This window comes from Somniosus microcephalus, chromosome 6 (assembly GCF_052327205.1).
Source record: "Somniosus microcephalus isolate GS21.2 chromosome 6, FLI_Smic_1.0, whole genome shotgun sequence".
In the NCBI taxonomy this organism is placed as follows: domain Eukaryota; kingdom Metazoa; phylum Chordata; class Chondrichthyes; order Squaliformes; family Somniosidae; genus Somniosus; species Somniosus microcephalus.
This window is the reverse complement of record NC_140992.1, coordinates 199883301-199901409: the sequence shown is the minus strand read 5'-3', so window position 1 is coordinate 199901409 and position 18109 is coordinate 199883301. Positions and strand designations below refer to the sequence as shown.

The 18109-nt window shown below is 42.9% G+C and overlaps 1 protein-coding gene across 1 annotated transcript in view; it reads right to left on the bottom strand.

Moving 5' to 3' along the window:
* The window catches only part of fa2h (fatty acid 2-hydroxylase), a 139099-nt gene that overhangs the window by 18349 nt on the left and 102641 nt on the right, over positions 1-18109 (bottom strand). Inside the window, exons 2-3 of the mRNA XM_085991191.1 lie at positions 7105-7182; positions 2539-2681 (exon numbers count right to left, since the gene is read on the bottom strand). Coding sequence (XP_085847317.1) covers positions 2539-2681; positions 7105-7182 — 221 coding nt within the window. The remainder of the gene's footprint in view (positions 1-2538; positions 2682-7104; positions 7183-18109) is intronic.

The following is an 18109-nucleotide window of genomic DNA, read 5'->3' as shown; positions in this document are numbered from 1 at the left end:
TGACAATTTGTTTTTACTAGAGTTTGGATAGTTACTTTTCGCAATAATCAAGTCCAATGTCAGATATACTGGTCCCTGGGGTCCTAACAGGACAAATTAGAACTGTAAATTGGGCAGGGGTAGTGGGGGGGGGGGGGAGAAAGAGAGAAAAAGAGGGGGGGGGGGAAAGTGGCAAAGGGAAAAAGCAAAAAATCTGCACAGTGCTGACATTCACTATGTTAAAAGAAATTAAATTTTGGTTAGGACCTTTTGGATTTGTTTTTAAATAGTGAACTTATAGAAGGACGAGAGTAAATAGGCTATTTACCCAACTTCATGGCTTGGGGTAATGAATGATGGACAGCAGGTCCACACTAGAATACAATGACCACCAATTAATTACTCCCAATCCAAAACACACTTTTTAAAAAAAATGATTGCGTCATTCATAACTCATTACGGTTTCTATGCCCACTTACAATCAGACTGCATATTTGAACAAATTACACAATAGTTGTCAGATATTAAACTTCCATCACAGTACACACTGTAGTCCAAAAATGTGACTAAAGAAACATGCTTTTAAAAAATTGTAGAAGCATGCTACAGACAGCATGCAATAACTGCATGCACGTACATAGCAAGTAGGCAGGCACCTTAAAAAAAACTTACATTTGGAGTTTGAATGTGAGCAGAACATTTATAAAGAGCACAATGCTTTAAAGAATTCAGATTATTGGAAACATGTCAATCCTACATGTATTCTAATGGGGAAAAGTTGGTGTAGCAAGGGAAGATTGAGACAGGAACTTTGTAGCATGGCTTTTGGGGAGCTATACAATAGACCCATTATCGACTTAGCAGATGCAAAATATACACCCCTCTATGAAATTGTTTAGGAGCCCTATCAAAGCCAGTGGAATATTGATAAAGGGATGCTTTATCCAGCTTCTTAGTCAACAGGCAGTGCTCATTCATCACAGGTGTTATTGTGAGGAGCTACTGCACTTTGTACAGCCAACTGGTGCCTTTATTTAGAGCTCACAAGTGCGATGACAATTTCTGGGTACCATTGGGGCTTTCATAAAGTGTACATAGGATATACGGCACAGAAACAGGCCATTCGGCCCAACTAGTCCATGCCAGCATTTATGCTCCACACGAGCCACCCAGTCTTTCCTCATCTAAAATCAGCATAACCCTCTGTTCCATTTTCCCTCATATGCTCGTCTAGCCTCCTCTTAAATGCATCTCAGAAATCACAGAAATCACAGAAACCCTACAATGCAGATAGAGGCCATTTCGGCCCATCGAGCCTGCACCGACACATATCCCACCCGATCCCCGTAACCCCTACACCAACACATATCCCATGTATTTAATCCCCCTAACACTAAGGGTCAATTAGCTTCAACCACTCCCTGTGGTAGCAAGTTCCACATGCTCACCACTTTGTGTAGTTGCCAGGATGTGAAATTTTGCAAAACCTTTCTATATGATGGAATAGATCTGGCTCAAGGAGCTCAATTATCCACCAACACCCTCTCATTACCCTATGCAAACTCCAGTGTTTGGGCACTTTCCACATAGGATAGTTACAGCTTCCAAGTGCTTTTAACGGTGTTTGCTTACTCCAATTGAAACGAATAGATAAGGAACAGTAATCAGAGGGGTATTTATATTAAAAAGGAATCTAATGATCACAAAAAAATGAAATCCTTAAATATAGAACAGGACATAATTCAGCCATTCCTGATTTTGATTATAAATTACACGCATATCATACATCCATCATTGCTCAATTACCATAGGCCAATCGACAGGATGAGAGGCTAAAACAGAATGAGACATAAAATATTAGATTGATAGTTTTGGTAACTTCTGTAACAATCTGGTTTCTGCTTGAAAAGCCCATTTCACAAAACCCATATTCATTTCTTTGCACTTACACCAGACGAGTCACCAATGCTAGCACCGATGGCTCTTCATATCCCAGTATTTTGTCAGCGGCGGACATGTGGTATATAGTTCAATCACAAATCAGGGCATTGAATAATCAAAAGCATCTGCCGTAGCAATTTTCCAGTTGAGAAAAGTGTTTTAGAACTGAAACAGCAGCAATGGTTCCGGCAGAGCCCACGGCATCCTTCATGGGAATATTAGGTAAACATTTAATACTGGACAATCCGCAGAGAACAGGGCAGTGGGATTATTTCTGGATTGCTCTTGCAAAGAGCCTGCACAGACCCAATGGGCTGAGTGGCTTCCTCCTGTGCTGTAATCTTGTACAGTTTTACATATAGGGAATTAGTGGAAACAAAGGGAATATTCTTTACTCAGAAGTGGTATCACATGGGATAATTTTCATTTTAAATAAAGGTTATCTTGGTAATCTATACATGTAACTCCCAATACATATTACTGTTGATCCAGTTTTCTGCAATCAAAAGCTTCATCCAAAATTATATCCAAAACCTATTTTTCAGTTAAATTACATTGTAAGTCAGCCATTGGAAAGTTCTATAAACTATGAGGCAAGCAGCTACTTCAGTTTCTTACCAGGCTGTTTTTGAGCAGGCTTCTACAAAATCTGAATAGAAGAGGCGGATGGGCCGATCTATTGGCTGATGTACCCATTCATCATACTTCTCACGCAAATGGCCAACTTGCCACAGCAATGGTTTATTCCAGTCTACTAGGTCCTAGAGGATTAGAATCAGAGAGAAGCACTGCATTACCACTTTGCTAGCATTGTAAAAAAAAATTAGCAGCTGGACTAACTTCAATGCCAACTTACAAGTCCATTTTTAATTCACCCTGCTTTACAGTCTCATTGAATAAAAACCCATTTCTGCTTCCTACTTAGGATTAGGAAAGTTTATATGATTGAATTAAAGACTCATGACAATGCCTAATCAGTCTGAAAGTGAAACGGATTGACTTGTGTCACTTGCCACTCAAGTGTACCATTAATAAATAGCCCAGCGTTTCAGATAATTCAAGTTTCAGGGATGATTTTTTAAAAAGTGAATTTGTGCAAATATCATTAATACATCACATTTGGAGACACTTTTGGGGTACTCAGCAATAAGGACCAATTGGCTTAACTGACTTACCAAATCCCAGTTTAACCACAGCTCACTGGCTCCACTACAATCTCATTGGCTGAGCAAATGCAGCAACCTTTCTAACCAGCAGGGATAAGATTGGCTTACTCACACCATACAACTTTTACAGCAAATATGCATTTTAAATCCCCTGCTCACAACAGAAACAACTATCACAATGATAATTTTACTTAAAAAAAAAACAAATACTTCCCAATCAACTCGAGCTTGCGCTGACACTTAATTGCTCTGATTTTCATTTCAGGTTAGAGAGTCAACCGAACTCACTGAACTGGATAATTTTGAGCATCCTTCTGTACAGGAGATCCATGAACATGTGCAAGGATAGGCATGTATAGATTATTAAACAGAAGTTAGTTGGTTTGTAGTGGAGCTAGAGTGTTGTAGGACTGTTTGGTTAAAACATACTTCAGACAGACACAGATGTACCAGGGAGGCTCTTCAGAACAGCAGTGGTGAGCGAGAGAATGGAATGACAACTGCTGAGTGGACTCCAGCGCAGGTAGGGAATAAGTCCCTTTGCAATGAAGATCGGAAGGGATGAGGGATTAAATGCTACAGAGAAACTGATGAGCACTCGTGTGTGGGGAACATCCAAAGTGTAATAAACCGAAACATCATTCATTGACACCTGGATTGAATGACAGTAGCTGACTTAACCACTAACAAGCTGATGTACACAGAAGGCAGTGGTGTATTGGACACAGTAGTTAACCATACAAGTACAGGGGACACTGTTGTACTTCAGGAACTCTGACTCAGGGCTGAATGGTGGAGAGAAGCCAGCTCACTAGGCTTGATAAGTTCTATGCCTGAGTATTTGACATCGATCTCAGACACTGCATGTAGTGGGTTGCATTAGTGTGTTTATTAATAAGAGTTTTAAATCAGATGGCTCTATTTCCTGGTCCTTGAATCTACATTGAGAATAGTGAGCATCTACAAACTTAACATGTACTAGGTAAACACTGATGCTTAAACTGCCTCACTTTTATATAAATTGCACTCCTTGCTAAATGTTAAGCTCTAGCCTTTCCCTGTAAACACAGGTGGCAAAATGACCACTTCTGGAAACATTTGCTAAAACTTGAAAATTCCAGAGATGCTCAGCTTGGTTCAACAAGTCACTCAGTGTGCTGCAAGCCCAACACATTTCTGTAAATTCCTTCTCAATATTGTTTTTCTCAATGAACTCAGCATACACTAGCTGTAGAACACAAGGATAGAATTACATGACAAGACACAGTGAATGGAGTCCAGCTTTAACATTACTTGAGTAAAAGGAGAACAAGTAACAGTCGGCAGCTAATTGCACAGGTACATCTGGCCAGAATCGAGAAATGGAAATTCTGGAAAATACAGCGAGTTACTGTGGTGACAGTGCATTAAGCCGGCATGTGCAAACATTCCAGGGCGCAACACAAGCTCTTAGTCATGCCTTCAGGGGAAAGATTAGAAGTCTGGAATTTTCCCATGAGGGACAAACTGAAAGGCAAGTTACCCCATGGTAATCCTGTACACATTCCAACATTTGGATCGAGATCAACCTTGGCAGAGGGCTGGAAGCCGGTCACTTGCCCTGCCCTCCCTCCAAAACAAAGAAACAGAGGGGAGTTAAGAAAGAAGAGATTGAAATGGAGATGTAAAATCTAAACCACTAAACTGTGTCATGTGTAATTTAGAGACACTGCTTTACTTTACATTAGGAGAAAGACAGCAAGATGTGAAAAAAACTAGAAACATGGATTACAGAAAGGAGGAATCAAAGAAATGTTAGTAGATAGCATACTAAAACAAATCAACCCCCTTTTTTTGTTTTAAAAAAACCACACTTGCAGTTCCTGGATAATTTTCTCCCTATGCCAATCTAAAGGCGACGGTTCTACAGGCATTAAGAATCTCCAGTACCTGACCTATGTAACCATTATTCAGGTGTAATGCGGCAGAGCATCACTGGCAGACCGGATTCTGTCCTGATCGGATATCCATACAAGCACACCCCAAACATAGGGTCACAATTATCAAGAATGCAATCCTTGGCCCAATTTTTCCTTCCTAACCCAGGGACAAAAAGATCAACTTTGGTACCTCAACGCTGCTAAAATCATCTAACTCCACACACACACTGGCATGAAAATGGCAAAAACTCAAAATGCAAAAACTTAGAAGTTTCAGTCTTACCATAATATACGAGCACAATATAGGTAGCAACATGCAGGTGAAAACACAATACAGGATTGATGCAAGCTAAGAATATATTGTCCTTACTTGTGTACTATAAAAAAAAACAAGATTTCAACAAATCACTAGGAAATTAACTTAGTAGTGCAGTAAAGCAAATTATCCCGGCTTAAAACCTCATACCTACACTCGAGACCACATTTTCCTGAAAATGTGCTTTTCTTGACCAAGTAGAAAAAAAGACTAAAGCTCCATGTTAAGGAAACTAGCAATTAAAACATTAGTAAATGGAAAAGACAAAAAAAAACTGAAGGAGAAAGTTAATAAAAAATGCAAGCTGCAACACAATTTGCAAGGCTGTGAAAACTATAAATGTTTAATGTGAGCTTGGGACAATGATTGGATTGAGTATGGATCTCCAGTCCACAGAACAATATCTGCACATGAATACATCTTCAGCAAGTGTTCAGTATAACATGGCAAATATGGAACTGTGAGCAGCACCCCCCCCCCCCCAAAAAAAGAGATTGATGCAGCTTGTCAATCACAACACAGATGTAGAGTAGAAACCTGGAAATGAATAGAATTTGTTTTGCAGAGATGACTACACTGGCACCATTTGCCATATTTGCTGGAGACCCTTTTTTATTAAAAAGATGCATTTTCCTATTAAAGAGCCTTTCAGATCCAGTTAAGACAAAACATGCCTTTTTGAAGTATGTTAATAAAAAATGCAAATCAAGATTTTCTGCAAGATACAAACTCCAGAAGACACAGAGGAAAAGGACCAAAACTGAAGCTCCAGACCATCCCCCAAGCCAAGCGATAGGCAGCTTCTGACGTCAAAACTTATTGGGATAGATTTCCAAAAAGACATGAATTTTATGGATAAATTTAGCTTATTTTTCCAAATTGCTTAAGTTTTTAATACTGGAGATTACTTTAATATAAATATAATAAAGCTCTATATTCAGTTGAGGAAACATTGCCCTCCAAAGAAATTAGAAAAACTCAATGAATTGGGAGCTTTTCCTACTTGTCTATATTGGGGTGAATCAGCAACACATAGCAGTTATTAGAGCCAAATCAGAAACAGATTTTTTTTGTAGTTGGGAGGCCTGCTGCTTACTACACACAACTTAAAATTATAATAGGAATCACACTCCCAGCAATTACATATTACAACTATTCTATGGAGAAAATAATTTGCAGTAATTCAGGATTTGAAGAGGGAGTCTTATATTTAAAATAAGTCAAATAGTGTCAAAAAATTATGTTTAATTAAAATATCAATGAAAATGATGGAATAAGACAAACAAATATTGAAGTTAAACAGTGAGTTGGACATATAGGGCACTAAGTTAATCAAGTTTGAGGACAGTGCAAGGGAACTATTGAAGTGAAATGACTACCCCAAGCCTGTTTAACAGTCCATAACACAGACTGACTTGGATCATTTCTTACCATCAGGCTCAATAATGTTCCATGCCAGTTACCTCTACCATCTTATCTTTCTATTCCCTTTGACACCAAAATTCAGAAATTAATATTCAGCAAATGGGCAAAAACAAATGTGGATTAGTTAGGTATAATGCTCTAATAGTTTTAAGTTTTTAAAATTCCCCCTCCCCCCCACTGAATCTGGATTCCTCTGAATGTGTACACCTGTCAGCTACTGAATGAGGTAGCTAAAATAAAAAGAGTGTCACTGCACAGGGCAGTGAAATTATTCTGAGCAAATAATCTCATGAGCTGCTAGTTTAATGTATGCATGTTCTGCAAGGACTGAATGACTCAGTCTTCAACAACTTCTTACTTTCTCTGGATCCACTGACTTGCATCTGGCGTCCATCACCGAATTTGCTGCCTGCTTGGCTGATCTTTCCCGGACAGCCTGTGGAATTAAAAAAGTCGGTCAAAACCCAGTATAAAAAGCAGATAACAAACTAACCATGTAGTATTGTGGATCGCTCATTTGTACAATGGTCATTAGAAAATTTTACTTCATTCCTATTTTGCAATTTAATTCTTTCCTACTTCTTACACCACATCTACTAAAAAAGAGGCTAGATAACAGTTTTCCAGCTACTGCTAATGTTGTTAGGAGCTGTAATTTTACATTAGGGGGTCTAGTCCGAGAGGGTAAAATACTCCTGCGAAAAACAGAAAATCATTATAGACATTGTTAGCGTAGTAGATAGCTAACCATAGTTTAGAACTGAATGTTAAGCAGGAGCGACAAGATTTTCCTGAAATCAAAATGGCTGCTGCCCATTGTTAAAAAAAAACACATACGAAGGCTGTGCATCCAAAAGGTTCCAGATTAGCTCCCTCCTTAACACAACCAACAAAAATTGCAAAGGTTTTAGGAAATAATTCAGTTGTACACCGACTCAACGGCCAAGATGAATTGTAACAGGTGTATGCCGTTCTCATCCATTCAGGGGCAGAGAGTTTAGGATTAATTCTTCCCTGCACAAAGCCAGATTTTGTTGTTGATGGAACAGAACTTCAGAACTACTCTCTCTCCCCATGCTTACTGTATCAAACAGATTTTCAGCCTAAATTAGAGAAATTCAATTATGTAATATTGGCCAAAAAAAAAAGGCATTTGCAACATATTGTATACTTGACTTGAATGGTAGCATTCTAGTAAGCTCCTTACCCTCAAAGTCCTAAACTAGTGTCTTTTCCTTAAGGTCAGCAGAACCACTAATATCACAGGATGGCTGCATTTAGCCAATAAGACTAGGTTTTGGGAGTAGGTGGTCTGCTGCTATATTTCTGCCTGAGCATATACTCAGACTGCAGGATAAGCTTTGAAGTATCTCCAACTCCAGAAATAGCATCACTGGGGAGATCTGAAACTTAAAAGCAGAAGTTGTCTCAAGAAATAAAAAAGTGTAGAAGCACAACGCAAGGCCTGATCCAACCCCAGTGACAAGAGGAGCGGTTTTACATCCGTTCTAATCAGCTATGCTCAGGATCGTATGATGTAGTAATGCACCAGACTCCACAAGAAATAGCAGGAGTAGGCCATTCGGCCCTTCAAGCCTGCACCGCCATTCAATAAGATCATGGCTGATCGACCTCAATGCCACTTTCCTGCACTACCCCCATATCCCTTGATGCCCTTAATATCAAAAAATCTATCGATCTCTGTCTTGAATATACCCAATGACTGAGCCTCCACAGCCCTCTGGGATAGAGAATTCCAAAGATTCACCACCCGCTGAGTGAAGAAATTTCTCATCAGTCCTAAATGGCCGACCCCTTATTCCGAGTCTGTGACCCCTGGTTCTGGAATCCCCAGCCAGGGGAAATATCCTCCCTGCCAAGTCCTGCAAGAATGTTGTATGTTTCAATGAGATCACCTCTCATTCTTCTAAACTTGAGAGAATATAGGCCTAGTCTACTCAGTCTCTCCTCATAGGACAATCCCCCCATCCCAGGAATCAATCTGGTGAGCCTTCGTTGCACTCCCTCTATGGCAAGTATATTCTTCCTTAAGTAAGCAGACCAAAACTGTACACAATACTCCAGGTGTGGTCTCACCAGGGCCCTATATAATTGCAGTAAGATGTCTTTACTCTTATATTCAAATCCTCTTGTAATAAAGGCCAATATACCATTTGCTTTCTTAAATCGCTCGCTGTACCTGCATGTTTACTTTCAGTGATTAGTGTACAAGGACACCCAGGTCCCTCTGAACACCAACATTTCCCAATCTCACCATTTAAAAAATACTCTGCTTTTCTATTTTTCCTACCAAAGTGGATAACTTCACATTTCTCCACATTATATTCCATTTGCCATGTTCTTGCCCACTCACTTAGCCTGCCTTTATCCTCTTGAAACCTCTTTGCATCCTCTTCACAACTTACATTCCCACCTAGCTTTGTATCAGCAAACTTGGATATAATGGGCCGGATATTCCGGCCCCCATGGGTGGGTAAGAGCTGTGTACACACCCCTAGGGGTCTCTTGACAGATCATCCACCTGCCCAGGAAAGGGGCCTCTGCAGGTGGAGTTCCACTTTCTGCACAACCTCCACCCGCTGAAAACCTTTAAAAATCATACACCTGGTAAAAGCAGGCGTAAGGCCTGCTTTTACCAGCATAAGAGTTACAAAAAAAATTAATTTCCCCCCACTCCTTTATAATTTAAAAAATACAAAAAAAGTTTAGCCTTGTAAAAAAACTAAAATATTAAATGTTTAAAATATTTAATGTAATTTTAACAAATTTTAAATGTGGTTTAAATTTTTTTCAATGTTTAACTGTTTAAGTGATCCTCATTAATACTTTTGACAGATCTGTATGTCCCTGTCAAAAGTATGAAGGGGATTCCCTTCTTTTATTGATTCCCCATGGCCCACGTGATCCTAGGAACGCTTGCGAACCGTCTGCGCCCCTGGGATACCTGGGTCTCCGAATGGAGGCCCAGGATCGGAAGTCTTGGGACCTACGGAGCCAGCAGGTAAGTGTATAGATTTTTCCCGATCGGAGGCATCTGCACGCAGGAAGTCTCCGATCAGAAAATCTGGCCCATTCATCCAAATTATGGATATAGATTGTGAATAGCTGAGGCCCAAGCACTGATCCTTGCAGTACCCAACTAGTTACAGCCTGCCAACCCAAAAATGACCCGTTCATTCCTACTCTCATTTAATCCTCAATCCATGCTAGTATATTACCCCCAATCCCATGAGCCCTAATTTTGTTTAATAACCTCTTCTGTGGCACCTTATTGAATGCCTTTTGAAAAGCCAAATACACCACATCCACTGGTTCCCCCTCATCTATTCTGCTAGTTACAACCGCAAAAAACTAACAGATTTGTCAAACTGTAGGAGTCTCTGCACTCCTAGCAAAGAATCTATAAACTCACTAGTTAACAAACTGAGTTTAATGTACTAAAACTTTACAAAACAAGAAAATGCAGGAGAAGCTCTAAACAGGTCTAATCACTATCACTCCACACGAGGACTCTGGAAATGCCCTCTACCTCTGACGTCATGACGTTTCCCGCCGTTAGAATGTCACATGACCCACATGATGACGTCATCGCGTCAGATCGCGATTTTGTCGATCTAGCTCTGTTTAACCAGAGCCAACATTAAAAGGTAATAAACGTTGTTAAGTCTGTGTGTCCCAGTTATGCTTATTATAAATCACTGGACACAGACCACAAGAATAACTTTAACAGGTCTTTACTATTCGGAGGTCAGGGCTGAAATGCCCAGCAAATCCTTGCACAACACTTATATACCGGTGTGGTCACCACCGGTATTACAGTATTACAGTATACAGCAGCCAAGAGAAAGTAGTACATCTCTTAAGGTAGTTCTCTTAAGGTAGAACAGGTTACATACACCACAATCCTCCCTTTTTAGCTTAACAGTTATATCCCCATTTAACATAACAACATATATATATATACAACTTCATGCAAAACAGTTCAAAGATTCAGTCTCTGAGGAGGCCTCCTGATTCGAGTTGGATAACGCCTTTCAGGGGTCTCTGATTCTCGTTGCTGGGGTGACTCATCTAGTTGGTCTCTTATGGATTGGACATCATCATCAGGTACATTCACTTCTGAGGTAGATGCTTCAGGTTCACTAACTGCTTCCACGGTTGTCTCTGCCGTAACCATGGGTTCGACCCTTGTTCTCGATTCTACCAGTTGGTCAGCATGACGCCGTATTACATTTTCACCAATATCTACCGTGTACATCAGGGGTCCTTGTCTGGCCCGAATTGTTCCAGATTGCCATTTCTCGTTTTTATAGTCCCGGGCTAACACTGGTTGTCCTATTTCAAAACTCCAAGTGGTCTTGTTATTTATATGCTGGAACGTTTGTTTTCAACTTCCCTCCGCACATTTGGTTTTAACAAGTCCAACCTGGACCGCAACCTCCTGTTATAGAACATCATGGCAGGACTTTGGTTTGTCACTGCATGAGTGGCGTTTCGATATGCCAGTAGGAATTTGTCCACCTTGTGTTGTAGTGGAATCTGATCTTCGCTCATGGCCTTTATTGCTTTTTTGAACGTTTGTACAAATCTCTCGGCCAACCCGTTTGTAGCCGGATGATATGGGGCAGAGGTATAATGTTTCACCCCATTCTTCATGAATTTCTGGAATTCTTCTGACACGAACTGCGGTCCGTTGTCTGAACATATTTGTTCTGGCAATCCATTTCTTGCAAATATCGTTCTTAGCACCGCGATCGTCTTTTCCGAGGTAGTGGTAGTTATCTTAATCACTTCTGGCCATTTAGAATGTGCGTCCACCGCAATTAAAAACATGGAGTCCATGAATGGACCCGCAAAGTCAATATGTACACGTTGCCATGGGGTTGAAGGCCATTCCCATGGATGCAGCGGTGCAATTGGAGGTGCATTTTGCACTTTTTGGCACCCTGAGCAGCTTTGCGTCAGATCCTCTATCTGTTGGTCGATACCCGGCCACCATACATAAGCCCTAGCAAGGCTTTTCATCTTGACTCCCCCCAGATGACCTTCATGCAGTTCCTTTAGAACTCTCTCTCTTAACTTAGGAGGAATAATCACCCTTGTTCCATACATCAATGTTCCTTGACAGACGGACAGCTGTTCTCGTCTTGCTGAGAATGCCGGTAACAGTGGATCACCATGTGCTGGCCATCACTTCACTGTCACTTCGTAGACCCGGGACAGTGTCGGGTCGTTCCTGGTTTCTCTTTCAATACTTGCATTGGTGACTGGTAAACATTCGATGATGGTCGAGTGAAATAACTCAACAGGGTCAACCGTCGGTGCCTCCTCCTCTGTAGGTAGTGACAGGCGCGACAGCCCATCAGCATTACCATGCTGCTTTGTACCTTTGAATTCGATCTGATATTGATGTGCCCCTAGGAAAAGGGACCATCTCTGGAGTCTCTGTGCTGTCATCACCGAAACACCCTTCTTAGGGTTAAAAATGGATACCAACGGCTGGTGGTCTGTCAGAAGCGTAAACTTTTGGCCCTGCAGGTAATGATTAAACTTCTTTACTCCCCACACAAGGCTGAGAGCCTCCCTATCTATCTGAGCATAGTTGCGCTCAGCGGAGGTCAATGATCTGGATGCGAACGCAACTGGCCTCTCCAGGCCATTTGGCAACTTGTGTGAGAGTACTGCCCCAATACCATATGGAGAAGCATCACAAGCCAAACGAATAGGCAGCGTTGGGTTGAAGTGAGCCAACACTTCCTGAGGTGATCAATGCCTTGCTTTTGCGAAAGGCCCTCTTACAGTCCTCGCTCCACTTCCATGGCACTCCCTTCTGCAAAAGAGCGTTCAGCGGGTGCAGCACCGTGGATAAATTTGGCAGAAACTTAAGGTAATAGTTAATCAACTCTCGGAACGACCTCAACTGGGATACATTATCCGGAGCGGGAGCCTTCACAACAGCTTCGATCTTGTCAGGAGACTTATGAAGCCCCTCCTGGTCAATGACATGACCACAGTACGAGATCCGCTTCTGAAAGAACTCACATTTCTGGCGATTAACTCGAAGTCCATATTCTTTCAATCTGGTGAGCACCAGTTCCAAATTTGCAAGGTGTTCCTCGTCATCATCTCCTGTAATCAGAATATCGTCCAGGTAACATTGTGTGCCTGGAATTCCCTGTAATACCTGCTCCATGGCCCTCTGCCAAATTGCTGGAGCCGATGCCACTCCAAAAACCAGTCTATTATACCGGTACAAGCCTCTATGCGTGTTGATCGTGAGATACTGGCGTGACTCTTCCTCAACTTCCATCTGTAAGTACGCCTGCGCCAGGTCTATCTTGGTGAAGTGTTTCCCGCCAGACAACGAAGCGAAGATATCCTCAATCCGCGGAAGCGGATACTGCACCGTGTGAAGCACCGGATTAACAGTGATCTTGAAATCTCCACAGATGCGAGCCTTCCCCGGTTCCCCTGGCTTGTTGCTCGATGAACGCTTCATGACGGGGACAATGGGCGTGGCCCACTCAATCCAGTCTACCTTAGACAGTACTCCTGAACGTTCTTGCCCTTCCAGCTCAGCTTCCACAGCAGGTCGTATCGCATAAGGTACCGGTCTGGCTTTGAAAAATTTCGGGTTTGCATGTTCTTCAACCTTGATGTTTGCCGTAATTCCTCTCAGTGTTCCCAGTCCCTGTTGGAACACCTCTTTAGCATCGTCCAATATTCTGGACAATCGTTTCGGTTTGACATCTTTTTTACCGGAATCTACCGTTAGTGCTTTTAAGGAATGCCAGTCCATATTTATTTTCCTAATCCACTCCCGTCCCAGTAGTGGTGGACCTCCCTCAGGTAGCACATATAAGTCCATTCCTTGGCTTTCTTTGCCCTTGTGGACCACCTTTACCTCTATCTTCCCGATGGGGTATACTCTTTGCCCCGTGTATGTTTTCAATACAATCTCCGTATCCCGTAGGGGAATATGTGGGAATAACCTTTTGTAATCTTGCTTATTCATGACCGTCAATGCCGATCCAGTGTCCAATTCCATCTTCACTTGGACTCCTGCTATCTGAAGTGTGACCCAGATTGTTTGGAGGTCTGCTTCATTACCAACATTGTGTACTCTTAGACTACCCAGTTCATTACTGCTGGAGTCTGAATTTGACTTCTGTTCGTTCGAACTGTTCTCTGTCACCTTGTGTACCTTTCTGTACTTTTCCTGCGGTGACTTTTTGTTGCTGGTCTTCTTTCCTGACCGGCATACTTTAGCTATGTGACCAAGCCTGCCACATTTTCTGCATTCCTGATTTTTGAACCAGCACTGGTTCTGATCGTGCATTGTCTTTCCACAACGATAACATTTTACTGTACCCAAGACCATTTGATTGGTGCTGAGTTCCGGTGACCGTAGCTGCATTTCCGCAGTGCCTCTCGCTGCGGCTTCGTGCGATGCTGCAATAGTGACAGCTTTATCAAGCGTAAGATCATTCTCCTCAAGCAGTCGCTTTTGTGTTCCTTCTTTTAACAATCCACACACAAATTTATCTCTCAGCGCATCTGCTAGTCCTGTTCCAAACTGACAGTACTTTGATAGCTTATGCAGTTCAATTAAAAATTCAGCGTTGCTTTCGTCTTTCAGCTGCGTTCTTCTGTAAAATTTAAATCGTTCCGCTATCATCAGCGGCGTGGGGTTTAAATGATTTTTCAGGACAGTAACAATATTCGCGAAAGTCTGATCCGCCGGTTTATCTGGTGATAGAAGGTGCTTCAATAGCCCGTATGTCTTCGCACCCATTGAGCTTAATAAGGTTAGTGCTTTCTCATAATCTGGTACCTTATTTGCTTTACAATAAACTTCCATGCGTTCTACATATGTGGTCCAATCTTCGATATCGCGATCAAAGGTATTAATGTTCCCATGTTTAGGCATCCTTGCAAGTTTTTAAATTTTTCTTTTTCTCAAAATGGCGGCTTCCCGCGCTTGTCTTCTTCCCCCGCCTACTAAAATGGCGGCTTCCCGCGCTTGGCGGTCTTTCCCGCGCTCGTCTTCTTCCCCCGCCGACTACAATGGCGGATTCCCGCGTTTGCCTTCTTCCCCCGCTGGCTGCAATGGCGATTGCCGTGCTGCTGCCGTTCTCGCCTCCCCAGCGGTTCTCAATTACCCGACGCTGCTTTTACTCCCCCACGGTTCCCGTGGGCATTCACGCTTCCCCTGCTGTTGCGCCTCTCAGCCCCGCATGCAGCCCGGTCCTTTACACCGGCTGCGGTTGAGTTCTCCGCGGCTCTCGTGCCTTAAGCTGCCCCAGTCGCTGCGCCTCTCGGCCTCGATTGCAGCCCGGCCCTTTTCACCGGCCGTGGTCGAGTTCTCCGCCCTTTTTCCTCCGTTTTCCCTCCCCCACTCCACAGTCAACGCGGCCGACTTTCTGCTCGTGTCGCTGATTGGCTTACCCACCACCGTGGTAGAAGGGATGATCACTGCCTGTCGCTGATGGAGGGCTTCGTGGTCAGAACTTCTCCTTTCAACCCGGGTTCTCGATGCCTCCCGTGCGATGGTGCTCAGCAGGATGATGAGGGCGGATACCTCTTCTCGACGCCCATTCTGAGGACGAAGCTGCCTTGGATGTAAAACTGCCGCAGGGTAAGATCGGACTCGTCGCCACTGTTAAGTCTGTGTGTCCCAGTTATGCTTATTATAAATCACTGGACACAGACCACAAGAATAACTTTAACAGGTCTTTACTATTCGGAGGTCAGGGCTGAACTGCCCAGCAAATCCCTACACAACACTTATATACCGGTGTGGTCACCACCGGTATTACAGTATGCAGCAGCCAAGAGAAAGTAGTACATCTCTTAAGGTAGTTCTCTTAAGGTGGAACAGGTTACATACACCACAAACGTGATTAAAGGCAATTGTACAAATCACTGAGAGTCTCTTAGTGGCTTTGCCACAAAACATGATTTCCCTTTCATAAATCAGTGTTGACTCTGCCCAATCCTATTATTTTCTAAGAGCCCTGTTACCACATCTTTAATAGATTCTAGCATTTTTCCTACGACTGATGTCACACCTTCAGACATACAACTACATCCTTTATTTATAGATAACAGATCTAATTATGGATCCTCTGAAAAAGAGCAACATCCTTGAATTTCGTCATGGTCTTTATCATTAATCATTGTGAAAGATGGTCTCCATTAATCCACCCTAAATCAAATTGTTCAGAGATACTTGAATGTTTGTAGACTGGTCATTAGCCACATTACCAATACAGCTTCCTGAGCAACCAGAAGTAGATTTGTTGGAATTAGACTGGTGTTCCTTGGGCCCACTTATGAAGTGGATGAAGTTACAACATTCAATCTCCAGGCAGAGATCCAACAGGCACCCCCCACCCTTGCCCCACAGCACACGCTTGGTCCTGCTGTAGCTACAGAGACACCACCTGCTTTTGGGCAAAGCCCAACATTTACAGCAGGTGGTCAGAAGTAGAACTACAAGCTCTACCAGTATGCAGATAATGTTAACTTCAGAGAAACGAAGACCTTCAATAAGTTTTGCCAGTTTAAAAAAAAACACGACTAAGGCAGAAGACACTTGTGCCTTTTTGTGGGATATGGGGAACATTCTTTGTTCCAGTCCTACTCTGGTCCCCTCCCTCACCTCTTTTTCCAGTACATTGATGACCATCGGTGCAGTTTCCTGCTCTTGCCCTGAACTAGAAAATTTAATTCACTTTGCTTCCAATTTCCACCCTTCCCTCACCTTCACATGGTCCATCTCAGACTCTTCCCTTCCTCTACTTCTCTGTCTCCATTTCTGGGGATAGGCGATTGACAAACATTCACTATAAGCCCACCAATTCCCACAGCTAGCTGGACGACACTTCCTCCCACCCCACTTCCTGTAAGGACTCTATACCATTCTCCCAGTTTCTCAGTCTCCGCCGCATCTGCGCAGACGATGCCACCTTCCATACTAGTGCTTCAGATATGTCTTCCTTTTTCCTCAACCGAGGATTCCCCTCTACAGTGTCCGTTCTATTCCCAGCATTTCTGCTCTCACCCCTTCCCCTCCCTCCCAGAACCACGATAGGGTTCCCCTTGTCCTCACCTTTCACCCTACTAGCCTCCACATTCAACGGATCATCCTCCGCCATTTCCGCCACCTCCAGCGTGATCCCACCACCAAACACATCTTCCCCTCCCCTTCAGTATTCCAAAGGGACCGCTCCCTCCGTGACACCCTGGTCCACTCCTCTATCACCCCTTACATAACATAAGAAATAGGAGCAGTAGGCAGCCATTTGGCCCCTCGAGCCTGCTCCACCATTCAATAAGATCTGATCTGATCTTCAACTCCACTTCCCACCCACTACCCATAACCCTCGACTCCCCTGCAGCCCAATATCTGTCCATCTCCTCCTTGAATAGACTCAATGACTCAGCCTCCACAGCTCTCTGGGGTAGAGAATTCCAAAGATTCATGACCCTCAGAAGAAATTCCTCCTCATCTCAGAATTAAATGGGCAGCCCCTTATTGTGAAACTATGCCCCCTAGTCCTAGATACCCCCACGAGGGGAAACATCCTCCCTGCATCTATCCTGTCAAGCCCCCTCAGAATCTTATGCATTTCAATAAGATCCCCCCTCATTCTTCTAAACTCCAATGAGTATAGGCCCAACCTTTCTTCATAAGACAACCCCTTCATCTCAGGAATCAACTGAGTGAACCTTCTCTGAATCGCCTCCAATGCAAGTATATCCCTCCTTAAATGAGACCAAAACTGCATGCAGTACTCCAGATGTGGTCTCACCAGCGCCCTGTATAGTTGTAGATAGACTTCCCTTCTTTTACAATCCATCCCCCTTGCAATAAAGGCCAACATTCCATTTGCTTTCCTAATTACTTGCTGTACCTGCATGCTAACTTTGAAATAACAGAAAATGCTGGAAAAACTCAGGTCAGGCAACATCCGTGGAGAGAAATTTGAGTTGACGTTTCGGGTCGAAACCCTTCTTCAAAACTGGAAAGAAAAGAAAATAGATCAAAGACAAGACTGCGATCGAACAAAAGAAGAAAAAAAGAGACAATAAAAGGCATTCGAAGCCAGACGAGATGGTAATAGGCCCGTGGAGACAAAAGGCAGCTGAGATTAGGTGTGAAGTGTACTGGCAGGTAAGAGACAGCTGCCAGGTGAGAGAGAGAAACAAAAAGGAAAAGAGGGGGCGGGGGGAAAGAGGACCCAAAACAAAGGGGTGGAAAAAATTATAAGTAAAAAAGTAATAGGGGCCGAGGTTATGATCTGAAATTGTTGAACTCGATATCGAGTCCGGAAGGC